The following is a 19,008-nucleotide window of genomic DNA, read 5'->3' on the forward strand; positions in this document are numbered from 1 at the left end:
GCTCGGACTCTGGTGAACTTCTCCAGCCGCGGTGGACATTATAAACGTCATAACTGAACTCGTGAGTATAGCTATTTTCTGTTTAGCTTTTTTATTTACAATGTTAGACATTTAGCATGCAGACAGACAGACGCTCATATCCAGAGTGATTTAGAAATGGCAAGATCAGAGTTTCACAACACAATATTACCACATTTACCAGCAGGGTAAATATAGTGCGAAGAAAACAATGAAGTGCTATAATAACTAGCTAATAACTAGATCATCATCAAACCAGCATCTGTCCAAACAACATGCTGTAGCCTGTAGGGGGGGAAAAGCATTCTTAGCATTTGTGCATAAGCAAACAGTAGGCTATATGTTTATACATAACATAAAACAATATAACTAAACTAACCAACACATTCTGCATAGTGTAACTTAACATCTGTGGAATAGGCAACAACAAGTGATTCAAGGACTGAGGAGTGGTAGGGGCTCAGGTAGTCTGAAGAGGTGAAGACTGGGCAGAAACAGAGTGAGTGATTTACTGTGCTCCAATTTTTCTTCACAGTAATTACCAAACTTGGAGATGGCCACCCCGTTTGTCCCTGTCCCCTTCCCTGTGCCACGGTCAGGAGGCTGCCGGTCTTGGTCCAAGAAGAGGACCTCCTCTCGCAAAGGCAGTCATTCCTCCGGCAGTTCCGGGTCCTCCCCTACCGAGGGGGGGGTCCCCAGGGTGAGAGGAGGCAGTGGTGCTGGATGCTCGCCGGTCCCGGAGCCTGCACTGGACGAGTCATCAGCTCTGGAGGACGGGAGCCCCAGGGACGGCTACACGGACAGACCAGAGCAGTATAATCAGAGAGTGGTGTCACCGCGGGGTCAGAAACAGCGCTGGTCACGTGGTTCATTGTCACTTTACACCTCATAGACTTCAATGCATTTTGTAAACTTCCGGTTGGCCGTTTGTCACTATACGCCAATAGATGTGTGCGTAGAAGACCTGGCCCCATGAAGTGAACGGGAGTGACGCAACTCTCCATTCTAGGGCTCTGGGACAGACCAACCACCCCAACCCTGCTAGGCTATGAGATCATGGAGGAAAGGGCTAAGTTCACAGTAAGGCTTATGACAAGGTGGTTCTGAAACTTTGTATTTTCAAGGACCCCCATAACTCTGAGTGCATACAAATGCAACCAAATGGATCTGTACGCCCTCAGAGTTACAGACCTGTAATGGGTCCTCACCCCATCCCTCAAGGAACCCTGAGGGTCCCTGGACCCCCACTTTAAGAACCAATGGCATAAGAGACAGATGTTCAGATCAAGAATCAAGATTTGATTACAATATAAACAGGACAACCTGATAATGAAGGAAGGAAAACATAAGGCCAGGGGATTAGAGTAATAGGGACATTCACAATAAAGCACTAACAATGATAAGTATTATGTATATTGTTCACCATTGTCTTTGTTATAGTATTGGTGTTGAATTTGCCATCCACTTGAGTTAGGTACAGTATGTACGTTAAACCTCATGGTATGTATATGTTATAATAATACTGTGTCAGCAAGCAGGCATTTAGCTCAGTGGAGAATGTGAATATTTTCAGACACAGACGACTAGGTTGTCTCTACTAGTGTCACATTCACATGGTTTCCTTTAGTAAAAGACTAATGTTTGTGTGTGCGTGCGTGTGTGAGAGAGAGAGTGGGATAGTCAGGCCCAGTCACAAGGTGGTGAGTGTGAACAAGAACTTAACTCAGTTTGAAAAAGCATCTGTATCCTCTCTATCTGCCTGGAAGGAGATCAGCTGTTGGCCTCAAAGCCACAAGAGGTCTGTGTGTAATAGAATGATCATCAATACCACATGAATTATTGAGCCACATCTATATATGAAAACCTTTCTTGCTAAACATTGAATCCTATTCTCGCAAACCGCTACCAGTATGTATTATTATAAAATTATTATTATAAAATAATGATAATGTTTCTGTCATCATCAAACTTACTTTCCTGTTCTACCACAGATGTGAACCCAGGTCTCCTGAGCAAATCCTGAACTTTTAAATTAACATTTTAACGTCTGGAGCAGATACAGCCTGCCTGCTTGTTTGGGGAAGAAATAGATTTCCTCCCTTCAGTTCAAAATTTGTGTTAAACCAGAAACAGGTTTGTGTCAAAGGTCATGTCAAACCGACCACAGGACCAAATACAACCAAACTGGTTGTATAAGTTATATTGTATTAACTCTACCACAGGGGTTCCCAAACTTTTTTGTCTCAGGGCACGCCATGAATATTTTTTTAATCCGAGGCACCCCTACATTATAATTTTTCACTCCCAGCACCTTATATTTATAGCATATCGTCGTTGTCGGGTGGAAACCTTGTATGTCCAAAACCGTTCGTTTTGTATTGATCATCTATAAAATGTACTAAACTAGTGAAAACAGCAGATCTACAAGCACACAACGTTTGTGTGCTTGTAGATCGGCTGTTTTCACTTGTTTTGTGCGACAGTCTTGTATGATGAAGCAGGGCTTTGCTTTTCCAAAAGACGTACACATTTGAAACTTGGAGATACGAGGTTTCTGCCCGACAGTGACGATATTTTAGTGATTATGTTGTGAGGAAAACGTTGAGATAATAGCCATTTTGGCTAGAACTGACTCAAAATAACGTTGTACTTCAAGTTTAAAAGGATACTAAATATTTGTGTCCAAATAAATTCAAAATATTATCTCGCGGCACCCCAGGGTGCCCCGTCACCCACTTTGAAAACCCCTGCTCTACCACACAGATTGGACAAAATATATTTGTATTCACTAAAACGTTACATAACACAGCTTTCAGTAACATATTTAATAATTATCAATCTACCCATCATCGCTCTCTGATCTCTCCATAACCAAATGAAACATTGTGAAATATGTCCTCCACATCATGCGTGATTTGTGGCTTTGATTGATTGATTGATTGATTGAAGACTTTATTTGAAGTTTGCATAGGAAAAGGTAGTTTCACTGGTACAAGGTCAACTAAAAGGAGATCTAGGATCTCCTTTTGGCTTATTTACACAGGAAACCTTTATGTATCTCATATAACATTGAATGACAGGTGGATATAACACAGTACTATGCAGTAGATATTGTCAGAAAAACAAACAAACAAAACAGTGCTTTTTAATGGATGCTTATTTCCCCTGTGACAGTGTGTGTCCTGATTAAGTTTAAAGTAACGATGTGGGAGCGACTTCTGTTTTTGGCCATATCTGTGGTGGGGAAAGAAATCCAAGGGGAAATGGAATTGCTATTCTACACACACAGTAAAACAAACAGGTTTGCTCCACAGGGGGTTTGTGCATTCACACGTCTGTGTTTGTTTCGTCTTGTGTCTGTTCAGGTTTACAAGATCTTGGTGACTGGGAGTCAAGGAGACAGCTGGGTGATCTTCAGAAGGTACGCCGACTTCTCCGTGCTCAATGACAAGGTGAGAAGCTGCAAACAACGTCGCCCATGATATCTCACCACACGCCTCTTACCACATTGAGATAGCGACCCCACTTCAAGATGCGCTATTTGGCCGGCAGTGTATAACCCTTGCTGTGATTGGCCGGTAGTGTATGATGACGTAATTTTTCTGCGAAAACCGGGCCCCGGTCAGGATCATAGAAAACATATAAAGAGAAGGCTTTAGAAGCTGAAAATAACAGAGTGGGTGTTCTAAAACTTTAGCGATTTAACAGTTAGGACAATTTTAAGATGTGTTTTATAAAAAAAGTTACGTGGTATAACTTTAAGTAAGCAAGAGGCGAACAACGCAAGGCGTTGTGAGCATGTAGATCTGCTATTTTCACAATATTTATCTGCGGAACCGAGTCAAATGAAATGTAATACCTACAATTCCAAGTGCTTGTCAGGGTGGGGGTCCCTAGTTCAAATATGTTTATTTTGGGGGTCACTGCCTAAAAAGGTTTGAGAACCCCTCATCCACCAGGGGCAATGACAACTCATTCTTCTGACTTCCTATCTAGCCAAGCTTTATAAACTATAGATTTTTTTAATTTGTTTTAAATATTCGAATATTTGGTGAATGCCCTAGGGCTCATATGGGGTTATAATCTGTAGGAATAAATATGTGAACCCGTGTGATATAATATGTATATTCAGGAAGAAGTGTGTAACTTTGCTTTCATTGTTCAATAACTCTGAGTGGGTTTACAGTATGATAGTGTATTTATTTGTACGTGTGCCGTGTCTGCAGCTGAAAGAGGTTTTCCCCAGGTTCCGTCTGGCCCTGCCGCCTAAGCGCTGGTTTAAAGACAACTACGACATGGACTTCTTAGAGGAGAGGCAGATCGGACTTCAGACCTTCCTACAGAATCTGATAGCACATAAAGACATCATCAACAGGTACACAATGGGAACTATCTCTCGATTCAGTTCAGTTAAATTTAAATTCAAAGGAGCTTTACAGGCAAGAGGAAAACATACGTTTACATTGCCATAGCAACAGTGGGACAGAACAATCAAAACAAAACAATGCGTGTATGATTGAATTATCTCCTCTCTCTCTGTACTCGTTCTCTCTTTGTGAGAACAAACAAGAACTTTTCAAGAGACTGTTTTTAGTTATGGGTTCGGGTTAGAATTAGAGTTACAGTATGTCAAGGGTAGGGTAAAGTTTATGTTTTGCCATGTAGTGGTTGGGATGTACTGAAATGCATTTAACCTTGTGAAAATGTCTTATATAATAATATAATATGTCTCATATTTAAACATAATTTCAGAAAACAAAATATATACATAAATCTTAAAGTAATCAACTGGAGAAGTGATAGCTATTAAGGCTGGGCAATATCGAAAATGTATCGATATCGAGGTATCAAGCAGTCCATCTCTAACTAGGTATTGGTATTTCAATTAAACCATTGTTGGAAAATAGAAATTTTGGCTCCCCATCCAGGGTCATGCAGCCAGAATCAATGGGGGTAAATTTACTATAATCAATCTCACACACACACACACACACACACACACACACACACACACACACACACACACACACACACACACACACACACACACACACACACACACACTATTGAACTCAAGTCTCCATGGCATGACTAATCAATGACTAACCCCAAAAGTTATTTTGGGGGTGAACTACTCCTTTAAGTAAGTTAAAGCACCGTTAGTGTGTGCCCTCTGGTGGCCAGAACGTACTACAGTAAAAAAAAAAAAAAAAAAAAAAGCACTAAAATGGATCGAAAATTTGAAATAAATGAATTAAATTCGAATGGGATTTTAGAGGGAAACTGACAGCCATAAGGTGGTCCCCATTTAAATTATATTGAGTAACCAAATGGACCCTTATTTGGTTTCATTTTAAACTCTCAAGAGATAAACTATTGTTAAACATCTGAATTACCACTTAATTTGCATCTAGACACAAATTTGCATCATTAGATTTTTTTTGGTTGAATCTGGGCAAGGTAGATATGTTATGAGCTACTTTCTATCAAGAAATTCAGTTAAGGTGATTATTTTATGAGTTACTTTCTATCAAGAAATTCAGTTAAGGTGATTATTTTATGAGTTACTTTCTATCAAGAAATTCAGTTAAGGTGATTATTTTATCTAAGTGCATGAGTTTGGAAGGGCTCGTGGGAAGCCCTCACTACCAGCTGGTTCTAAATGTAACAGCCTAAAGGCCCATTCCCACTGGGCCAGATAACAAAAAAAAAATCTCTTTCTCCAGATATATTTTCCATTCAAGTGGATGGTAGATACAGATAAAAACAAATATCGGTCACAGATAAAAGAAATATCTATGACAGATATATATATTTGTATCTGTATCTACCATCCACTTGAATGGAAAAATATCTGGAGAAAGAGATTTCTTTTATCTGTTATCTGGCCCAGTGGGAATGGGCCTTAATGCAGGAGGCAGCGGGACATTTATTGACAGATATAACTCATAACATGTCTACGTTGTTTTTTTTTAATGAAAAACAAACACTTTGCAGATGGAAAGAGGATACTCCAAGCTTTCCATACAGCCAGATGGTATTGCAACCCTAGATTTACAAAGCTAATGGTTGGCTTGGTAATTCTACTTTACTGGCAACAGATGTTTTAAAAAGCTTGGACATTTTAAAAGCTGGATTGCATAGAGATTACATTGAATTACCAAGCCAGCCATTAGCTTGGCTTCTCAGTGTAAATGCAGCATAATACGCGTGGTTTTCCTAAAGGAGTAGCATGGCAAGTTAGCCAGTAGCCACGGTTTGTTTTAAACTAAAGCTAAACACTCTAACAAGGGGGGACTTGGGTCTAAGTAAATAAACGATACATGGACAATTAATTCAGCTGAAAACGCGAATAAAGACAAAAGAAACATACAAAACAAACATAACTTACGTTTAAAATGCTAAATGGTTTTCAGCTTGAAATGCGCGGTGGTTGAGAATCTGCTTGGGGAACAAAGAGACAGGATGTATTTTGCATTCGCCGTAAGACTGTGTCGCGGTGCCGGAAATCGCTGATCTACAAGCTCATGGCACGTACATTGCGTGAGCTTGTAGATAGTCTATTTCCCACAATGCACAGCTCATCCAATGAAGGCATGCAGAAGGCGCGTGTCAACTCCGCATTTTTCATGCATTAAAACATTTGAGTTCTGTCAAATTTAAGACTACATTGTCAAGACCTCTTTTTGACACAATAATTTATGGGAAGAAGAAGTCAGAGGGAAGATTGTCACCGAGGTTGTGAAGGATAGAGTAAAGCAAAATAAGTGTATAAAGTGCAAAACAAAGTGTTATAAATGATGCAGAGGCAATTAAGCAAACAGACCACAAGGTGGCGCATTTGCTCAGGTAGTCACTGGTGAAAGTTGCAAGGCCAAGAAATCTATAGTGCATAAGTGTGCTGTGAATAAGGATACATTAATTCTTGCCATGGCCCCATGACACCTGACAGGACCAGCAACGGTCTATTTAATATAATAATATGATATGATGACAATGGTCTGGGGATCTTAGTATAATCCGATTCTATGGGAAAGAATGGAAAATCAAATATCAATTTTTTAGATTTTTGTTTTAGAGCAAAAACTAATATTGGGTCAATTTTCCAATTTTCAAACCGTTAAAATAAAATAAAATTATACTAAAGTACCGGTAACGTTTTTGGGGTCTAGGGATCTTAGTATAATTTCATTTTTTGGGAAGGAATGAAAAATCAAATATCTATTTTTTCATTTTATTTTTTAGAGCAAAAAAATTATATTGGTTCAATTTTCCAAATTTTTAACCGTGAAACAAATATAAAATTATACTAAGATCCCTAGAACATTTTTCTGGTCTGGGATCTTATTATAATTTGTTTTTTTGGGAAGGAATGGTAAATCAAAGATCTTTTTTTTTTCTTTATTTTTTTTCATTTTAGAGCAAAAATCTAATATTGCTTCATTTTTTAAATTTTCTAACACTGAAACACAATCAGGAAAATACTCAAATGTTTGTACCAGCGTGCACACTATTTTTTTAACCCTTTGTTGGCGAAACGGCAATATAAGAGGTCCCACTTTAAATATGGCACCGACTGAGTTAATATATTACCTTAGCTCAGACAGTAATGTGTAAATAATTACTAAAATGAAGGCAATAAGTAATCCATTACTAATATTAAGTACCTTGCGAGTATGACGATGACACCGGCCTCTTGAAACTTGGCGATTAGGTGCGGGAGCAGGTTCATTTTGTTGATGTCTACCGCCTGACCCGCCAACACCAGCACCAGAGATCCTGGATGACACAGAGGAGTTGGCATATGTTCATATTGTCTGATTGCCTTTAACTGTCAACTTTATGTCTACCATTCAAAAAGTACATTACCACGTATGTTGTCAAGCTGGCAAACATCGTGTCCCTTAGGTGATTTAACCACCAACTTCGGTATTGCCTGCATGTTGGTACTAGCAGCTGAGGCCTGAGGGAAGCAGAAACAATATCAAATGATGATTTCTGATACCATAACATGCCAAGGAGAAGGAGCACAAATGTACGTGTGAGCCGCAAATTGCAACTCTTCTCTTTTTTTAAATATGTTGAAACCCGAGTTGCAATACCAACCATTGACAGCCCTTGCATCCAAACAGAAAAGTCCTATTTGATCATATTAAACAATGTTTCTAAATGTCACATAATGCAGGAGGCAGCAGGATGTTGCTTATTGAAAATAAGCGTTTCCAAACTCCAACAGAATGGTTTGTTGACATATCACACATAGCCTGATTTACATCACAATCTATTCCTAAAAACATGGCAAAATTGTTTTTAATGCCTGTTGACAATATATTCTGTAATTTGTTTTATCTCATGTCAAGAAAATGAAACAATAGTTTTGTACCTGGCTTTAACACTTGCATAATCCTCTAATGACCAATTTGCATATTTAAACATAATTTCAGAAAACAAAATATATACATAAATCTTAAAGTAATCAACTGGAGAAGTGATAGCTATTAAGGCTGGGCAATATCGAAAATGTATCGATATCCAGGTATCAAGCAGTCCATCTCTAACTAGGTATTGGTATTTCAATTAAACCATTGTTGGAAAATAGAAATTTTGGCTCCCCATCCAGGGTCATGCAGCCAGAATCAATGGGGGTAAATTTACTATAATCAATCTCACACACACACACACACACACACACACACACACACACACACACACACACACACACACACACACTATTGAACTCAAGTCTCCATGGCATGACTAATCAATGACTAACCCCAAAAGTTATTTTGGGGGTGAACTACTCCTTTAAGTAAGTTAAAGCACCGTTAGTGTGTGCCCTCTGGTGGCCAGAACGTACTACAGTAAAAAAAAAAAAAAAAAAAAAAAGCACTAAAATGGATCAAAAATTTGAAATAAATGAATTAAATTCGAATGGGATTTTAGAGGGAAACTGACAGCCATAAGGTGGTCCCCATTTAAATTATATTGAGTAACCAAATGGACCCTTCATTTTAAACTCTCAAGAGATAAACTATTGTTAAACATCTGAATTACCACTTAATTTGCATCTAGACACAAATTTGCATCATTAGATTTTTTTTGGTTGAATCTGGGCAAGGTAGATATGTTATGAGCTACTTTCTATCAAGAAATTCAGTTAAGGTGATTATTTTATGAGTTACTTTCTATCAAGAAATTCAGTTAAGGTGATTATTTTATGAGTTACTTTCTATCAAGAAATTCAGTTAAGGTGATTATTTTATCTAAGTGCATGAGTTTGGAAGGGCTCGTGGGAAGCCCTCACTACCAGCTGGTTCTAAATGTAACAGCCTAAAGGCCCATTCCCACTGGGCCAGATAACAAAAAAAAAATCTCTTTCTCCAGATATATTTTCCATTCAAGTGGATGGTAGATACAGATAAAAACAAATATCGGTCACAGATAAAAGAAATATCTGTGACAGATATATATATTTGTATCTGTATCTACCATCCACTTGAATGGAAAAATATCTGGAGAAAGAGATTTCTTTTATCTGTTATCTGGCCCAGTAGGAATGGGCCTTAATGCAGGAGGCAGCGGGACATTTATTGACAGATATAACTCATAACATGTCTACTTTGTTTTTTTAATGAAAAACAAACACTTTGCAGATGGAAAGAGGATACTCCAAGCTTTCCATACAGCCAGATGGTATTGCAACCCTAGATTTACAAAGCTAATGGTTGGCTTGGTAATTCTACTTTACTGGCAACAGATGTTTTAAAAAGCTTGGACATTTTAAAAGCTGGATTGCATAGAGATTACATTGAATTACCAAGCCAGCCATTAGCTTGGCTTCTCAGTGTAAATGCAGCATAATACGCGTGGTTTTCCTAAAGGAGTAGCATGGCAAGTTAGCCAGTAGCCACGGTTTGTTTTAAACTAAAGCTAAACACTCTAACAAGGGGGGACTTGGGTCTAAGTAAATAAACGATACATGGACAATTAATTCAGCTGAAAACGCGAATAAAGACAAAAGAAACATACAAAACAAACATAACTTACGTTTAAAATGCTAAATGGTTTTCAGCTTGAAATGCGCGGTGGTTGAGAATCTGCTTGGGGAACAAAGAGACAGGATGTATTTTGCATTCGCCGTAAGACTGTGTCGCGGTGCCGGAAATCGCTGATCTACAAGCTCATGGCACCCTTACATTGCGTGAGCTTGTAGATAGTCTATTTCCCACAATGCACAGCTCATCCAATGAAGGCATGCAGAAGGCGCGTGTCAACTCCGCATTTTTCATGCATTAAAACATTTGAGTTCTGTCAAATTTAAGACTACATTGTCAAGACCTCTTTTTGACACAATAATTTATGGGAAGAAGAAGTCAGAGGGAAGATTGTCACCGAGGTTGTGAAGGATAGAGTAAAGCAAAATAAGTGTATAAAGTGCAAAACAAAGTGTTATAAATGATGCAGAGGCAATTAAGCAAACAGACCACAAGGTGGCGCATTTGCTCAGGTAGTCACTGGTGAAAGTTGCAAGGCCAAGAAATCTATAGTGCATAAGTGTGCTGTGAATAAGGATACATTAATTCTTGCCATGGCCCCATGACACCTGACAGGACCAGCAACGGTCTATTTAATATAATAATATGATATGATGACAATGGTCTGGGGATCTTAGTATAATCCGATTCTATGGGAAAGAATGGAAAATCAAATATCAATTTTTTAGATTTTTGTTTTAGAGCAAAAACTAATATTGGGTCAATTTTCCAATTTTCAAACCGTTAAAATAAAATAAAATTATACTAAAGTACCGGTAACGTTTTTGGGGTCTAGGGATCTTAGTATAATTTCATTTTTTGGGAAGGAATGAAAAATCAAATATCTATTTTTTCATTTTATTTTTTAGAGCAAAAAAATTATATTGGTTCAATTTTCCAAATTTTTAACCGTGAAACAAATATAAAACTAGAAATACTGTTCCTTCGAAACAGTGTGGGCTCGATTCCAACCCAACAAATAGGATACTTTAAGGTACTGTAAGGTACAGTACCCTACAGTATTGTACTGTACCTTACTATACTGTACTGCACCTTACTGTACTGTACTGTACTGTACTGTACTGTACTGTACTGTAACTTACTGTACTTTACTGTACTGTACTTTACCTTACTGTACTTTACTGTACTCTACTGTAACTTACTGTACTTTACTGTACTCTACTGTACCTTACTGTACTGTACTTTACTGTACTCTACTGTACCTTACTGTACTGTACTGTACCTTACTGTACTGTACCTTACTGTACTGTACTTAAATGTACTCTACTGTACCTTACTGTACTATACTGTACTGTACTCTACTATGCCGTACTGTAACTTACTGTACTGTACTCTACTGTACCTTACTATACTGTACTTTACTGTACTCTACTGTACCTTACTGTACTCTACTGTACTTTACTGTACTCTACTGTACCTTACTGTACTGTATTGTACTTTACTGTACTGTACTTTACTGTACACTACTGTATCTTGCTGTACCTTACTGTGCTGTACGTTACTGTACTTTACTGTACTTTACTGTACACTACTGTACTGTACTGTACCTTACAGTACTGTACTTTACTGTACTCTGCTGTACCTTACTGTACTTTACTGTACTCTACTGTAACTTACTGTACCTTACTGTACTGTACTGTACCTTACTGTACTTTACTGTACTCTACTGTACCTTACTGTACTGTACCTTACTGTACTGTACTTTACTGTACTCTACTGTACCTTACTGTACTATACTGTACTGTACTCTACTGTGCCGTACTGTACCTTACTGTACTGTACTCTACTGTACCTTACTATACTGTACTTTACTGTACTCTACTGTACCTTACTGTACTCTACTGTACTTTACTGTACTCTACTGTACCTTACTGTACTGTATTGTACTTTACTGTACCTTACTGTACTGTACTCTACTGTACCTTTCTGTACTGTACCTTTCTGTACCTTACTGTACTTTACTGTACTCTACTGAACCTTACTGTACTTTTACTGTACTCTACTGAACCTTACTGTACTGTACATATTCTATGTGTTCTAGATCTACATTTTTGATTCTGTGTTTGGGAACCAGCAACTGTCAAATGGACTCCAACTGTAGTGGAGTATATTGAGTGCATATACATATTGGCTAACAATCCCAGATCACATCTGTCCTCCACTATGTCTATAACCAAGGCGTTCTTCTATGTGGCCACTCCAGACTGAGGAGTGGAGCATGGCTTTTATTGTGTTTGTGGATCTGACTTGGAAATGCATTGGTTTTGATATCTCCCTGACAACCAACAACAACCACTAATATGGCTGACTGTCCCTGCAGGCTCTAGGATATATGGCTATGGGATTTACATCCCATCGCCCGGACTTGATTCTTGATCACAGCTGTGTAATCAGTAGAGTGGAGAGGGACATTTATTTATAGTTTTAACTATAACTATAGTTTTATACATCACACAGCTTAGATATTTGGATCAAATCAGAGAGCAGACCTGTGTGAACGCATTGATATAAATAGCATATCTGAAGTGTGAATATTGCAGCCACAGCGCCTTAATATAAACATGGGTCCCTTTCCTCACTAAACCCATTGGAAATGCATTGGGTGCTTAAAGTTAAACATTTTTATTTTTTTATAATTATACTACAAAACATTTCAAAAAGAAAAATACACGCACACTTGTCCTCAGTAAGCTGAACACATAAAAATTTGAATGGTGTTGAAAGGTGTAAGCGTTTAAGAGATGAAGCGCGCCAAAGTTTTGAGGATACTGACTAGTATAGAAATAAATAATGAAGATAACATACGTGTGCTCGCCTTCCAGGCGAGCCCACAATTATACTAAGATCCCTAGAACATTTTTCTGGTCTGGGATCTTATTATAATTTGTTTTTTTGGGAAGGAATGGTAAATCAAAGATCTTTTTTTTTTCTTTTCTTTTTTTTCATTTTAGAGCAAAAATCTAATATTGCTTCATTTTTTAAATTTTCTAACACTGAAACACAATCAGGAAAATACTCAAATGTTTGTAAATTTTTCTGATTGTACTACTATTCATTTTTCATTTTTTCCTCCCAATACAAAAATCCAAATATTGTCCGTTTGTAACCCTGAAACAAAAATCAGGAAAATGGTAAATTTTTCTGATTGTGTGATTCATATTTTGGCATTTTGTGATTTGGAACCGACAAAATAAAAATAGGCCCATTATTCAATTATCTAGTCCAGGAAAATAACCTCATCATGAATGTCACGACCAATCACATGGTCTACAACTTCAAAATAAAAGCTGTAGGCGAGCCCAGGGATCTTCAACGTTTTCAGGCCAGGGACCCCCAAACTGATGGGTAGATGGAGCAGGGACCCCCTACCTCGAAGGGTGGGGGTGGGGCTACAACATATTGTAGGTGTAGGCTATATTTATGAATAAAATTCAATACTATGCTATTAAAATAATAGATGATATATTCATGATTGAGTTACTTAGGGAATGAGTTACTAGGGCCCAAGGTGGAGGTGCCTGGAACTATTTTCTAGGCCTACTTTAGCTATTGAAAAATGGCAGATATACTAGTAAGACGCCTCAGGGCGACATGCGACCTTGCCCTGAAGGGCGACATGCGACCTCGCCCTCAAGGTCGCGCCAAACAGTGCCTGTTGAGATTGGCAAAACATGCCCATATATGGGCATGTTCTGCCATTGTCGACTATATATGAGCATGAAATATATGGGCATGGAAGGGCCATCAAGCCAGAGTGTGAGGTCAGAGCAGCAAACGCATTCTGTTAAGAGTGGTTCTGCTGACATCACAGTGACGTGGAACCACAGTGTCAGGCGTTATAGACAGACGGAGATATGGTCATGCTCTTGACCATTCACATATTATTATTATTGAGACAGTTGCAATAATAATAATAACTAGACTTCTATAACTAGCTCTCTGTTTTATGGGATACATACATTCCCAGCCATTCCAGGGCTACGGTCTTCAAAAATCCCATTCACCTACGTACGCACGTCCAAAAATGTCTTGCACCCATAGGTACACAGCAAAATGTATCCATTTGTAACTCTGAGAGAGTATAAATGGAACCAAATGAACCCTTACGGGTCCATTTAGTTCCATTTAAGGCTACCCTCTCAAGTTAAATCAACACTCAGGTTTTTACTGTGTAGTTTATCATTCAGTTTATTACCATGTACAACTTCACCATGCATATGCTCATCTCATACGTAGGTGTAGAATCTATTTCTGATGTTATATTTTCAATAGCCGGTCTTATGCCAGTCTTAAGGAAGGGAACACAGCTCTATTTTGATTGTCTTAAGTACCAGCTCTTATGCCTTAACTTAAAGGCCTGTCCATACTGTCTCCGACTCTGACTAAACCTTTCGCAGGAAAAATCTGGTTCAACTACAAAATGACGTTACCTGCATCTTCTGAGTGTTGTCAGGGGAACCACTCTTAACAGAATGGGTTTGTTGCTCTGACATCTCACTCTGGCTTCATTGTGATGTCACACTAACAGAATCCCTTTTATGCCCATATGCAGTTCCCTGATGTCATCATTATTAAGCCCATATCTAACAGGACTTCATATGGGAATGCCCATATATGGAGGCCACATCAGCCACTTACCACACTAACGATTGGTTATACAGACAGTGATCCCCATGTATGGGCATAAGGGGTATGATGTCAGATGTCATAGACATTAAAGGACTCTCACATAATGAATAACTGAGGAAGCATGTTTGGCCTCTCACAGAATATCTCTATATACAGTATATATGGGTAACTGGTCCGATATCTATCACTGGCCAAATGGCCAGGGATCTTGCATGTCGCCCTGAGGCGATTATCCCACAACCTTAATTAGAATCGCCCCGTGTGTGTGTGTGTGTGTGTGTGTGTGTTTCCATCTGTAACTCCACGTTCAGCAGTTGTTCAATTGTCTAAAAAACATAATACAAAAATCAATAACACATGTACCTTGCCCAACATCAACTTTATCACCTTCAAATGTGTCTCTACTTCTCATAATCCCCAAATGTTTAAAATATTTCCCCAAATTTTGGCCTGTAGGCGGCTTTGTCCTGTGATGCGATATTATTATATTATTATTACTTGCGCATTATTACTCTGCTTGTGCAAGTACTGTTTTTGGTTTGGTATGTATGTATGTATGTATGTATGTATGTATGTATGTATGTATGTATGTATGTATGTATGTATGTATGTATGTATGTATGTATGTATGTATGTATGTATGTATGTATGTATGTATGTATGTATGTATGTATGTATGTATGTATGTATGTATGTATGTATGTATGTATGTATGTATGTATGTATGTATGTATGTATGTATGTATGTATGTATGTATGTATGTATGTATGTATGTATGTATGTATGTATGTATGTATGTATGTATGTATGTATGTATGTATGTATGTATGTATGTATGTATGCATGCATGCATGCATGCATGCATGCATGCATGCATGCATGCATGCATGCATGCATGCATGCATGCATGCATGCATGCATGCATGCATGCATGCATGCATGCATGCATGCATGCATGCATGCATGCATGCATGCATGCATGCATGCATGCATGCATGCATGCATGCATGCATGCATGCATGCATGTATGTATGTATGTATGTATGCATGCATGCATGTATGTATGTATGTAGCCTATGTATGTATGTACTGTATGTACTGTATGTATGTATACGTATACATATGTACGTATGTATCCCATAAAACAGAGAGCTCTCACTGGATCGCAGACGCTGGTTACTCACGCAAACGATCGATGGTTACCACCTGAAGACATCAACTTTTCCTGGCCAAGGCTACATTCACCAAACGTGAATGGAGGAGAAGCATCGGTAGATGTAATTATAATCATAGAACTCTGGGCAACCAGTGACTTCCAGGAAAGTCTGGATGGAAACCGAGGAAGATTGGTGACGCTGGAGAGACAGATGACCACCAGGAAGAGCCTGGCGTGGGTGTATGAGGTTAGCAACCTCATGCACAGCACTCGCGAGAGGGCACCAACTCAAGCTAAAGACATTTATACAGATACCCTCAGAGTCTCCCGAGAGGGGGGGAGTATGTGAGACTCAACAATACAAACACAACGGTAACAGCCCTTAACTAATCACAGCTAACGGGATGGCTTGGTGAGACGAAGGAGAACTCCAGGCAGGAATAATCCCACAGTACTGGAGAACTCTACGCACCTGTGTCACCTCAAGACCTCAGGAGGGACCCACCCAATACCTCCCCAGAGAAGCCTCTTGTTGGGAAAAAACTAATAGAGCAGGAGAGGGGAGTTTAGCCTTGGTCAGGAGGAGGAGATGGGCAGTGATTTGGCCACCACTGCCGACCCGGCCATCAGGAGGGTGTTGTGGTTTGCGGGTCGAAACACCTTACGATCGATGGTTACCACCTGAAGACATCAACTTTTCCTGGCCAAGGCTACATTCACCAAACGTGAATGGAGGAGAAGCATCGGTAGATGTAATTATAACTAGACCAGGTCAACCTGGTTGTGCCAGACCCCCTGTCTGTCATCATCATTTATGACATCATGCCTTTTGTAGGCATGTCATCATCATGTCATCATCATATATACCCTTTATATAGAAAACCCGGACAGACCGACATTTGCTTATGTAGGCCTACCCATTTCATGGGTCTGGCAATCATGAGAAATCCGTAGCCATGGAATAGCTGGGAATGTATGTACTGTATGTATGTATGTAGGTGTCTCCCTACAGCCAATGAGCGACCAGCATTCCTGGTGATGATGTCAGCAGAGTTTGGTATATAAAGCCCCTTTTCCACTGGCCCAACTCCACACCACTCCACACCACACCGCCCACTTGTGTCAGGTTTTCCACTACAAGGACCAGGGTAGAGTGGTGTGAAAGTGGTACTAAACGGGGTACTAAAAAGTATCCACTCTAGAGTAGGTCTGAGCTAGGCCAAACAGGGCCAAACACATCATAATGACTGATCACTCACTGACTTTTCATTTAGACCACCAGGATATAGTTTTAATACATGATAATAGATTCTAATGTGTTATAACCACTATTATAATCTATTATAGTGTATTATAATTTTCATAGTAATACATTAATACTTTATAATGTATTATAATCACAGTTATAATCCATTATAGTGCATTATAATTAGGACAGTTGTAATACAAATTTATAATGCAGCATTATAATCACAGTTAAAATGGTCAATTTGTTTCTTACCGATAGGGGTACTTTTGTGTAATGGAAAATGTATATATTTTTATGTGGTGCAGTGTGGTGTGGTGTAGTGTGGTGTGGTGTGGTGCTAAAACTGCAGTCGAAAAGGGGCTTAAGAGCGCTCTCAATAAAGTCTTAACGGGCGAAGATATTAGGGACATGAGGCCAGCAGTGCACACCTTGTGGCGCGCTCTGCTTGCGCACAAGTAGGCCATGTGTGACCTGCATATGTGTGAGGCGGTGAGGCACAAGTTGGCACCTCGACAAAGCTACCACACTCTGCTTGCGCAGAAGTAGGCCATGTGTGGCCTGCTTAAGCATGAGGTGTAAGTAGTTCTAGTTATTAGTGTGGTTGCCTGACAGGGCAACACATTATAGTTCTAGGGAAACTTTACAGACTTATAGGGTAACGTTTATGGACTGTTTATAAACGACTTATAGGGTAACGTTTATGGACTGTTTATAAACGTTTATTGACTCCTAGGCTATAGTGAATCAAGTGGGAATCAGTTGGGAATCAATTGGAGTGGGAATCAGTAGGGAATAATGGAAGTGGGAATCAATAGGGAATCAATTGGTTGAGCTTCATGCATGACAGTTAGCTTACTGTCGAATATAGTCAGCAACCACACTTCTAGATCTTTATAGTTATTATTAAAAATATGTATTCACAACTTTCCAACATCCCATCGTACATTGCGCAGAAGGCAAGCGGCATTTCCACAATGTGAGCTTGTATGTCTGCTGTTAACCGGATGTGGCCCGCAAATAATTCTATACAGTGAATTCTGGCGGAAACAGGTGGATAATATAATATGTGAACGGTCACAGCTTGACCATATCTCTGTCTGTCTGTCTATAACGCCTGACTCTGTGGTCACCCTGACACATCACTGTGACGTCACTGTGATGTCAGGGGAACCACTCTTAACATAATTGGTTTGCCGCTCTGACCTCACCCTCATGCTTGATGTCCCTTCTATGCCCATATAATTTATGCCCATATGTAGTGCACAATGTGATGTCAGAACATGCCCATATATGGGCATTCCTAGATCACACTTGCAAATTAATTACATCCTTGTCCGTTTTATGCCCATATATGGAGAACCCTGTCCCATCAATATTAAGGGAATATCTGGGAATGCCCATATATGAGCATGTTCTGACATGCCCATATATGGGCATTACCAGATCACACTTGCAAATTAATCGAGGGGTCGAGGTCGCATGTTGCCCTGAGGCGTCTTACTAGTATATCTGCTATTTTTCAATAGCTAAAGTAGGCCTATAAAATAATTCCAGACCCCTCCACCTTGTGCCCTATTAACTCACTATTGTGACGCCCCCCTTGCCTAGCCAGGGGTCTTCAACAGGGGGCCCGCAGGGATACTGCAGGGGGTCTGTGTGTGTGTGTGTGTGTGTGTGTGTGTGTGTGTGTGTGTGTGTGTGTGTGTGTGTGTGTGTGTGTGTGTGTGTGTGTGTGTGTGTGTGTGTGTGTGTGTGTGTGTGTGTGTGTGTGTGTGTGTGTGTGTGTGTGTGTCATTGTTGTCAATATATAGTATTGACATTGTTCTCTTAATAGGGTATGTTTATAAATGGCAGTGGTACGCCACTTGTAGCCTACAGTACATGCATATTTAAAATAAAA

General features: G+C 39.3%; 1 protein-coding gene across 1 annotated transcript; it reads left to right on the forward strand.

Annotated features, from left to right (window-relative positions):
- Positions 1-741: 741 nt before the first annotated feature.
- Positions 742-17,473, forward strand: LOC308285139 (sorting nexin-16-like; the record flags this gene model as incomplete). The annotated part of the gene is made up of 5 exons (XM_080725856.1): positions 742-751; positions 1,028-1,098; positions 3,384-3,470; positions 4,245-4,393; positions 17,458-17,473. The coding sequence occupies 5 exons, from the start codon at positions 742-744 to the stop codon at positions 17,471-17,473; spliced, it is 333 nt and encodes a 110-aa protein (XP_080581982.1).
- Positions 17,474-19,008: the final 1,535 nt, after the last annotated feature.

This window comes from Nannobrachium achirus (assembly GCF_963921795.1).
Source record: "Nannobrachium achirus genome assembly, chromosome: 5".
Lineage (NCBI taxonomy): Eukaryota > Metazoa > Chordata > Actinopteri > Myctophiformes > Myctophidae > Nannobrachium > Nannobrachium achirus.